Here is a 10,581-nt window from a genome sequence, read left to right on the forward strand (position 1 = left end):
TGCGCTAGCTGAGGGACTATCATTCCTCGGGGAGGCTGACATTAGGATCTGAATCCGTGAGTCGACGACATCGTCAATGAGATCTGAATAACAAAAGAGATGTGAGAGATCACACACTCGTACAAAAATGTGACACCAAAGAAACGGTGGAGGGATTACCTATGTTGCTCTCCCGGGTGGCGTCACTCAGACCAGAGTACAGAAACATCGGATGTGCTCGCCTTTGGAGGGGGCACAACCAACGCTTAATGAAGTTGCGAATGATGTTTGACCCAGTCAGCACGACTTCTCAAAGATGGCCAGCCTGCTAGGCCAGGGTCAGTAGCTACAGGGTAGTCACGGGCGAATTCCCCCAGTTGTCTATAACCTGCATCGGCGCGCTCGGCACGCGGAGGTTGTCCAAAAAATTATTGGCTGCGAGGTAGAACTAATTCTCCCTCCAGCTCGACCGCGATGAATTAAGGCACACCTAGATGTAGGAGGTTTGTCGTGTCACCGATCGACAAGTGTAAAAGAACCGAAAGAGGTCGAGGTACGGCTCGACCCCGACAAAGTTCTCACATAGGTGAGCAGAGATGCTCAGCATGAGAATGAAGTTGTGGTTGAGATGGAGGTTGTAGATATCATAGAAGGAGATAATGGTGGTGAAGAACTCGGAGAAGGGTGGCACGAGGCCTGCCAAGTAGAATGAGACGAACAACACGATCTCTCCATAGCAAGGAGTGGGCGCACTATCCCTGACGTGGTACCTGAGGAAAGGTCGTGGGTGAGCAGACTAACGTCGTACATCATCTTTAGTCTCGCCTTGTTGCACTTGGATTGGGGGAAGGCAGGCTCGCTGCTGGTGCATGCCATCAGACAAATTGGAAGATGCGACGAAGGCAAGAACGGAGCGGAGACGAAGGGCTCTAAGTGCGAAGGCATGGAGGCTAAGCGAGATGACAAAAGGATTCGTGGGGAACTATGGGTACTCCAATTTAAAAGGCCGCCATGGTATCTCAACCGTCGTGGAGTCTGATCCGCACAAAATTCAAAAGGTTGCGCATGGGAAACTGAAATTCTCTTGAGCCTGGCGGCAATTAATGTTTCTCTTTATCACTTTTTCCTTTCTCTCTCCGGATGTTTAACCTCCCCTCGGGATACAGTTTCTTGAGTCGACCACTAATGTGGCTGCATCGATGATCACTCCCTTGGCAAACCTATGATCACCGAGGACCTAAATTGTGCTACTAGATCGACCACGACCACGTGACATGCAAGGACCACTCCCTGGGCAAGCCTATGATCACCGGGGGGCCAAGTGGTGCGATAAGACCTAACCACGACCACGTGACATGCAGTGATCGCGGACCCCTACGGCAAACCACTTAGTCTATCATATCCATGAGGGATCTTAGGGGCTACTGTCGATGTAATAGGTAAGGGGGTGCCCCACGTGGGTCCCCGCACTGCCAAGTGTCAATCGATAGTGAGAATTGTCAAGACCATGGCCTCATCGCGCGACGATGGGAGGCTCGTGCGACCAACCCCCTAGTCGCGAAATAAAATCTTATGACCAGCGCTTACTGGTCGCAGAGCAGATACTCACCTAACCAGTCAAGTCTCATTTAATGCTAACAACTCGAGTATTTTCCTTCCCTAAGTTTGATGTTACAGTGACTCATTTTATAGCATTTAATGCCGTGGGATGGTCTAATGAATGAGCGTGACAGTGTTCGGTGATGGTACAGGATGTGCATGACGACCAAAGGGGGTGAGCATGTGTACCCACCATCATGATAAGTTAGGAACAACTATGCTTCGTTAAGTGTAGGTCTGTCACCTATTTTGGCATAATCTGTTTATATAAACATCTTTTCTTCTGATATATAAATGGGTCAATATCTTCTTTGTAGGGACAAGAAACATATTTTGTAATAAGTTCATCTAACTCATAAGATAATAAATAAGATGTAGAACTATTATCCTATTGGAGGATTGAATTTGAATAAATCCTTATGTTCTTGATTCCAATTCAATATATATTTAATAAAAACGTAGAACAATACATCTATCATCCGATACAGGGGCGGATCCAATGCCCGTGCTGGAGGGCTGCAGCACAGGTCCAGCCTAGGAAACCCAGAGGAAGATAGAGGAAAATTCAGAAAAAAATGCATCATTTTAGCTTAGGAGAAAGAAAGAGAAAATTTAGAAAAAATACATCATTTTAGCCCATAAACCATGAATTTAGTCTAATAACAAAAGACCCAACACCTCTTTAGCATTAAACTGGATCCGCCCCTGATCCGATATACCTGAAATTCAATATCAGTGATCATCCCAACAAGACCGATTGCTTTCCAAATGTTTGGTTAAACAATTGAAGACCCACACCGGAGTCAATAGCGACCCGCTTAACTACGCTCCTCACCTCAGGCGGACAGCCTGCGTCACCTGAGGCTGCAGCACATCCACATGCGGGCCCGTTAACTCCAACGGCCAACGGTCCAGCCCAGCCCAATTCGTCCACGGCCAACGGCCCAGCACATCCGCATGCGAAAACCCTAATCCCATCGTCTCCACGACCTCGCTATATATAAAACCGCCGCCATCCTCCTCCCCTCCGCCCTACCAATCCCTTGCGCCGCCGCCGCTCCCTAGCACACAGCTCCGAGTGCGCCACCCCCGGCGAGAGCCCAACCCACCCAACCATGGCGGACCGCGGAGGCGAGCGCGGCGGGTTCGGCCGTGGCGGCGAGCGTGGCGGGTTCGGCCGTGGCTTCGGTCGTGGCGGGCGCGGCGACCGCGGCGGGCGCCGTGGCGGCCGGCGCGGCGGCCGCCAGCAGGAGGAGGAGAAGTGGGTTCCCGTCACCAAGCTCGGGCGCCTCGTGAAGGAGGGCAAGTTCCAGAAGATGGAGGAGATCTACCTCCACTCGCTCCCCGTCAAGGAGCACCAGATCGTGGAGACCCTCCTGCCGGGGCTCAAGGACGAGGTGATGAAGATCACCCCCGTCCAGAAGCAGACCCGTGCTGGGCAGCGCACGCGGTTCAAGGCCTTCGTCGTCGTCGGCGACAACAACGGCCACGTGGGGCTCGGGGTCAAGTGCGCCAAGGAGGTGGCTACGGCCATCCGCGGCGCCATCATCCTCGCCAAGCTTTCGGTTGTGCCTGTCAGGAGGGGTTACTGGGGGAACAAGATCGGGCAGCCGCACACTGTGCCCTGCAAGGTCACCGGCAAGTGCGGGTCCGTCACCGTGCGCATGGTGCCGGCGCCCAGGGGGTCCGGGATCGTCGCCGCGCGCGTGCCTAAGAAGGTGCTCCAGTTCGCCGGCATCGAGGACGTGTTCACCTCCTCCCGCGGCTCCACCAAGACGCTCGGCAACTTTGTCAAGGTATGGCAAATCTCTCTCTGCTACTACTTAAGATTGTACGCAGGTAGCTGACATCCATGAAATGCTGGTAGATATTGTGTGCTTATGACGGTTATATTTGTTCACAATCACAATTCGCGTGCATCACTTACTCTGTGCATATAGTCTCGTAATTCCACATGGCTTTAGTGTAGGCTTTTGACTGATTGTTAGTTCTCAGTTCTAAGTGTAAAATGTAAACTGTTGTATGTGATTGACGCCATTTCTATAGTCGGTGAGTCACTGAAATTCTTCCCGTTTTGGAGATTGTGTGTTCCTTCTAGGTATTGCCGTATTGGCAATTCGGACATGTTTGTGTCTGGTGTTGATGTACACAGTTGTATGAATTGAGAAGGCTGTACATATTGCACTTTTGCTCACTGATTTATATGATAAGAAATCCCATCTTAGTTTTTGATTCTGTTGAGTGAAGTTGTTACCATATTTGTTTTCTTGTACGGCCTGCAATCGCTGTTCAATGTTTGACAATCTGTGTAATTATTTAGTGTTGGGGTGCCATGTTGCCTTTCTGTGTGTAGAAAGCTGATTATTGCTTAGCAGATTTAGAGCCACCTAATTGTTGGAATAAGCCAATGAACGTTCAAGGTTCAATTGTTTTTTGTTTACTTGTATTTGTTTTACATAGTCCATGGTTCCTAGATTCTTTGTATGAGATGGAATAGCTGATAACATGAACCCTAATTCAGTATAACATTTGTAGTTCTACCTGTGCAGACCTATGCAGCACCGATATGGTATCGTTATTGGGCCGATACGGATACAGGGATATGACATTTTTCCAGAAAACCCAATACATGGATACATTTTAATTTTTTTAGTAAAAAACAGTAATAAGTTACAACCTACCTACTAAGTGCAGTAAATGATATAATTCAGATGCAGTAAGGTGATTAAGATAACAGAAAATAGTTATGTTCTGTCATACTTTTCCATAGAGGAATGAAGCTTTTTGGGTCCAGCTACAATCCAATTTTCCAGCATTACTCATCAGCATATAAGAGATTATATCATTTCATGCAGCACATATGCACAATTGCAGCTACCACCACCAGTTTACTACACAATTTAGACTAGTAGTATCCCAGTCAAGTTTATGTAACACAAGCATGCACGCATGTTAACATACAAACACTTTGATTACTACAATCATGTACTAGACCTACTAACATGGCAAGCCTATAGTCAATAGGTCACCTCAGTATGCACTCCACATGTAGGTAAAAGCTCACTATTCTGCTGGGGCTCTGACTCTATGAGCTCTCACCTCTCAAGTCTCAAGTGTACAAAAGCTTAAGCCTTAGGCTATTAATGGTGAAAAGAAGGAAGAAAAGGGGCCTCTTGCCAAATCAGGGAAGGGATAGGGGAAAAAGAAGGAAGAAAAGAGACTACTTACTAGATCCAGGTGGAGGGCGTTGTCGGGCGCCAGCTTGCCGCCGGCAAGATAGCAGGTGCTGGAGGCCCATGCGTGAGGGTAGCTAGGTGTCCTGGTCTCTTGAAGGCGCATGTGCAGGCGGCCGAGCGTCGTTGTCTCCTGGAGTTGCATGGGGGCGGGTGGTTGGGCGTCCTAGTCTCTTGGAGGTGCAGCCGTGACTGAGGGCATCGGTGTCATGCTCGCACAGCACGGCTGCGGTGGCTTGCATGGCTTGCACAACGTCGCCAGTGTGGTGGCGACCGTCGAGAGGGAAAAGTGCCAGGCGTGAGCCAGCTGGGGAGATGAGAGGGAGGCGGTGTGGTGACTGGGCGAGACGAGATGTGTTTAGGGTAGCAAACGGGCCGGATCCACACTATTGGGCCATCCTGTATCCAAGAAGTATCCCCAGAGTATCCTTGCCGCATCTGTGTTTTAGACGAGAGGGAGGTGGTGTGGCGACTGGGCGAGACGAGATGTGTTTAGGGTAGCTAACGGGCCGGATCCACACTATTGGGCCGTCCTGTATCCAAGAAGTATCCCGAGAGTATCCGTGCTGTATCTGTGTTTTACTGATTTATTTTTTTTAATACTCGGCAGATATGTATCCACGCTGTATCCATATCGGATGCCATATCCGATACGAATACAACACCCGATTGGAGTATCGGTGTTTCATAGGTGCAGACTGACTATTCATCATGAAGATACCATGATACGATCTCCATACTATGGAAAAACATGATATAAATTAGAATTGTGTAATTAATAATGTTATATTATTGAATAATTTTGCGACCAGTTATTTCATGCCAAGAATATTAGATCAACATGTATATGAACATGAGTTTTATCTGTTTTGTACTTCGCAGGCAACCTTTGATTGCCTAATGAAGACGTATGGCTTCCTCACGCCTGAGTTCTGGACTGAGACGAGGTTTGTCAAGACCCCGTTCCAGGAGTACACAGACCTGTTGGCCAAGCCTACGAAGGGGCTTATGATCGAGGCAACTACTGAGACTGTAGAAGCTTAGACTTGCTGTGGTTAAGTATTCATAACGAAGTTTGCCTTTGGGAGGAAATACTTTTTATCTACTTTTGTGCGATCTATTTCGTAATGTGTTGCACGTCTAAATTTTGAATTATGGAACCTGAAGGTATGCATGCACTTTGAAGGATATTTAGCTGTTCTGTTATCATGTTCTTGCCATTTGAACGGGTACAGTGTTTGAGCTCTCTTGCCTGCTTTTGCATGTGCTGAAATCTGCTGTGTTGTTATGATGGCAATTTTGTTAGACGCCCTGTATGGAATCGTAGGAAGCTCTTTTCTGGTAGTAATGATATGTATCTGGAATTTATGTGCCCTATGTATGGCCAACGGGAATTGAAATACGGCACATGAGAACGCTCATACATTGCCTAGCCGTGCAAATACATCACTGTGGTATGTTGTGTAGTAGTATGGAATGCCAACAGTCACATTACAATGCTTCCTCGTACTATCTAAATTTTCTTTCTGTTTTAATTCATCATTTTGGCCACGGATTTTGTTATGAAAACATAAGGCCAGTAACTGAATGGATTTTTATCTTGTATATCCATTGAATGCAATGTCAAGTTCAAAATGGTGATCGCTTTTAGCTTGCTCGATGTGATCATTAAGCGATGGTTACAAATGATGCATCGACTAGACTAGTTTTCAGATTCTAAAGATTGCAGCATCTGGTGCAGACCCACCTAGTAAAATGTTGAGATCGAAACCAGAGGCCATCATTACATTACGTGGATACGCAAACGATTTCTTTCTTTCATGGTAGCACGTCTTGTAGTAGCAGGTGTGCTGATTAAGAGTTTTCACACCATTTATCAACATTTTTACATGTAAACTTAGTGGAAAGATCCCGAGCTTGGTTGAAACACTTTGCTCGACCTTGAATATGTAAAATTATCACTATTTTTCTTTGTGGGTGACCTCCGTTTGACAAACGGAATACATCTGTTACGCAAAGAATTGTACCAAGCAATCAATTTCTAGGGGGCCAAAGAACAAAGAAAATTCAAAAGCATTTAAGTGATAAACCATAATACTAACAAATGGTATAACCTATAACATCAAAGAGCAGTGCATTGATATTTCTCATACTTAGGTTCAAAATACATAGTTAAATTAGATTAATACATCATAATGTAATATAAATAACTCTAAAATGCAGTATTGTGTATACCAGCATGGCTGCATACCTAGTGCTAATTTGTTTTAAGCCAAAATACTGAGGGGGCTGGCCATCGTCATCCTATTGCTAACTCTAACTCTAACTCTAAAATGGCTGCATACCTAGTGCTAACTCTAAAATGCAGTATTGCACTGTCGTTCTTTCGGTTCTCGTTGGCAACAAGAGCACATCCTCTAGTCCACTGCCATCGTCATCCTATTCTCACTCCCCAAGAGCTAATCCAACGAGGTCTAGGAGCGAACACAAGGGTACCTTTCGTACTTTGCTCCAGTGGTCTCGAGTCAGCCATGATGACTCCGTGCCCTCCCCTCCCTCCCCACTCTTTCTGATATGCTCATGGTGAGGAGGCTGCCCACCGTTTCTCAAAGCTCGTAGGAGTTCTCATGTCCTTTGGGCAGTCAGAGACTGTAAAATCCGTTGTTGTGGTTGGGTTTTACTAGATTTGAAGCGGAAGGAGGTTGAGGAGTCTCGCATCAGTGTGTAGCAACCATTGTTCTTTTTTTTTGGTTGCCATAGGCTTTATTGCATTAGATTTTACTTTGTTGTTTTGGCGGGAGAACGCCATTGTCATTTATGTTATAACAATTGGTTTTCCTTGTTGCAACACGATTTCTCTAAATACTATCACAATCAGTAAGTTGTAATTGTATGTTTAGTTTGTTGCGCTTGCGCAAGAGTGGTTTTCTTGTGGTAACGCTGGTTCTCAAATGTTTTCACGCTCAGTATCGTTACATATTACATAAAGATATATTTTTTTGGTTGTTGCAATAAGCACTTTCATTTGTTGCATATGGATGATTTATTACTATGAATTTGTTTTATAGGATATGCGACATTTTGCTATGATATCTATGATCAGGATGCCCTAGGGGCTTCACCTTGTCGTTGATAGCTTATGTCTTGCAAAAGTTTGTGATCACATATTGGTTTAGAAAGCTTTCAATCTTTCGATTGTACTGAAAATTGAAAATACCGGTGACCAAATACAAATAGGTAACCAATTTGTAGATTGTGGAATAGATTAAAATCATGGTTATAAGAATAAGAATTTTGCGGGTCCTTTCCGCGTTAATCAGATTGGGGGGGGGGGGGGGAGGGGGTAAGGACCCACTAAACTACTACTTTTTCATGTTTACCATCTGACTCCTCCGATTACTATAGAGATGAACCCAATCTAGAAAACAAACTGTAGCTATTAAACCATATGAATACTAGTTACATTAGCTATCAGCCAAAGAGAAATTAATCCAGTAGTATTGGCTATTTTCCCTACTTTCCTCCACATTTTCTCAACTAGTGATGCTAGAGACAAAAACAGTCATATTTTCTCAAGTGGTGATGCTAGAGACAAAAACAGTCATGGATAGTTATGAGGATGGTATCTATCGTAACTATAGAGTATGTATGTACAAGGAGTGTATCATACACGGACGGGTGCATTGTGTGCATACTTAACAACTCTGGATATTACAGAATCAAATCTGTGGTACCTGATACTCCTGGAATCTAGAAGATGTATACTAGGAAGGCCTCGATTGCTTACCCAACTCGAGATGATTAGTATCCATAATAGATTTATCTACTTAGATGACAAGAAGGGCTCTCTATTGATTACGTATAAATAGTAGGCAGTGCATCACCCCTATATAAGGTGGGGATCCAGATCCCTGGGGGGGGGGGTTCTTTTTTTCAGGCTACTTGAGGTAAGCATCGGGACCTTGACATAGAAGAATTTTAGTTATTTTAGCCCAAGGTTAGATTAGATCTGATCTACTTATTGTAATAGGTTAGCCACATTTCTAGTACTCAAGTGAATACATGTACATAATCATCCACACATGATGTATGGTATTACTCTAACCGGAGGCACGAACCTGATTCATGTGTGCCTCGCTTCGTGTTCGATCTCTGATTCACGAAGGTAACCCTGTTATTTTCCAAACATATTGTTAGGAACAAATCCTCGACAGTTGGCACACTAGGTAGAGGTCTTCTACTTTTCAGGATCAACTATGTCTTGAGTACACATCGGCAGTGGATTCTCTGATGATGGCTTCTACGACCACTTCGGGTCAACAATGATCACCCTCGAATCACCCTTAGCCGGATTGAAGATCACCTTCAAAACTATGATTTTCCACTAGGATCATCAAGATGAACTGATCTGCATCGGTATTATCGAGTCCAGACAATTGGACGCATACCGCAAGGTGGGACATCTTGAGTGGGATCCTAAGGAGCCCAATGTTCTCCAGTGCATGGACACTGATAGCGACGAGGGTGGTGACAATGACTCTATCGCTATCCAGAGCAGCCGAACAGATCGATTCGTGTTCATAGCCATGTGAGCTGATATCCCACCTGCTAACCCAATGACGGTAGATCTAAACGCTATAGTAAATAATTGAATGAAAATTCCTGAGGATCCAACAGCGGTAGCTGCCTCTCATGGTACCAGCGTTGCTGGTGATATGCTACTAGAGACATTTGTAGCTTGAGCCTTACATTTCCTTGACACAACTCTCCATCGATGGACCGCATGAGGTTATGTACCTCCTGGTCTTCAACGACGACTTCTGGTGGACACACCTTCACCGCTAGTGGCTCAAACATCGAGGGACGAGCTCCCTCAGAATAGCAATCGCAAAGCAGCATCGTCTCGACCACAACCAAGTTTGGGCAGCGATATTTTCAGCACTCCAGATGCTAATGTCTAGGGAGCCTATCTAATTCTAAGATCTCTTCTAGAGTTGGATCCAGCGAATCCTTTAACCCCTACAGTTAACCAGGTCGGGACCCTACTCGATGCGACTCAAATCCAAGCTGCTCGAGCGAACAATCCTAGCAACTCTAAGCGCCCAAGCCAGTAAGGCACCGGATCGAGGAGCCATATACGTGAGTATCCCCAAGTCGAGGGATCCCAGGCAGGAAGCTCAGGTGATCGAGCCCGAACATCACTTTGCGGGCCAAACTATAACTACCATATTCATAGGTGCAGGAACCAGGGAGACATAAGGAATCCTATTCCCCATAATCGGCATGATCTATGTATAGTGAAAGACAACTGCCATGAGGAATGCCACGAGGACGACCGCCGTCATTACGATCACAGGTCTCTAGGATGAGATGGTCGACGTGACTCCCCTGCTCGAAGGAACAAGCGTAATAGTCCTCCCCCACCTCCTCCTGAAGAATTCTATGGAGGCCATGAAGCTTTCGTACATGAGCTTAGGTCGATACGGTGGACCAAGAAGTTCAAGGCGGACCCAATCCATAAGTATGATGGGAAGATCAACCCCAACGAGTGGTTACAGATCTATACCACGATTATTCGAGCAATGGGCGACGACAACAAGGTAATGGCCAATTATCTACTAACTGCGCTCCATGGACCTACCAGGTCCTAGTTGTTGAACCTGCCTCCTAACTCAATCCGATTGTGGTCCGTGTTGAAGGCTTAATTAAGATGGCTACTCAGAAGATTCACACTTTCAAAGAGCTCTTTCAGTTGGCCGATAAGTGTGCA

The 10,581-nt window shown here is 45.8% G+C and overlaps 1 protein-coding gene across 1 annotated transcript; it reads left to right on the forward strand.

Moving 5' to 3' along the window:
- Positions 1 to 2,595: 2,595 nt before the first annotated feature.
- Positions 2,596 to 6,031, forward strand: LOC133890478 (small ribosomal subunit protein uS5x-like). The gene is made up of 2 exons (XM_062330855.1): positions 2,596 to 3,374; positions 5,694 to 6,031. The coding sequence occupies exons 1-2, from the start codon at positions 2,694 to 2,696 to the stop codon at positions 5,853 to 5,855; spliced, it is 843 nt and encodes a 280-aa protein (XP_062186839.1). The 5' UTR covers positions 2,596 to 2,693; the 3' UTR covers positions 5,856 to 6,031.
- Positions 6,032 to 10,581: the final 4,550 nt, after the last annotated feature.

The sequence above is a fragment of the Phragmites australis genome, chromosome 14, assembly GCF_958298935.1.
Source record: "Phragmites australis chromosome 14, lpPhrAust1.1, whole genome shotgun sequence".
In the NCBI taxonomy this organism is placed as follows: domain Eukaryota; kingdom Viridiplantae; phylum Streptophyta; class Magnoliopsida; order Poales; family Poaceae; genus Phragmites; species Phragmites australis.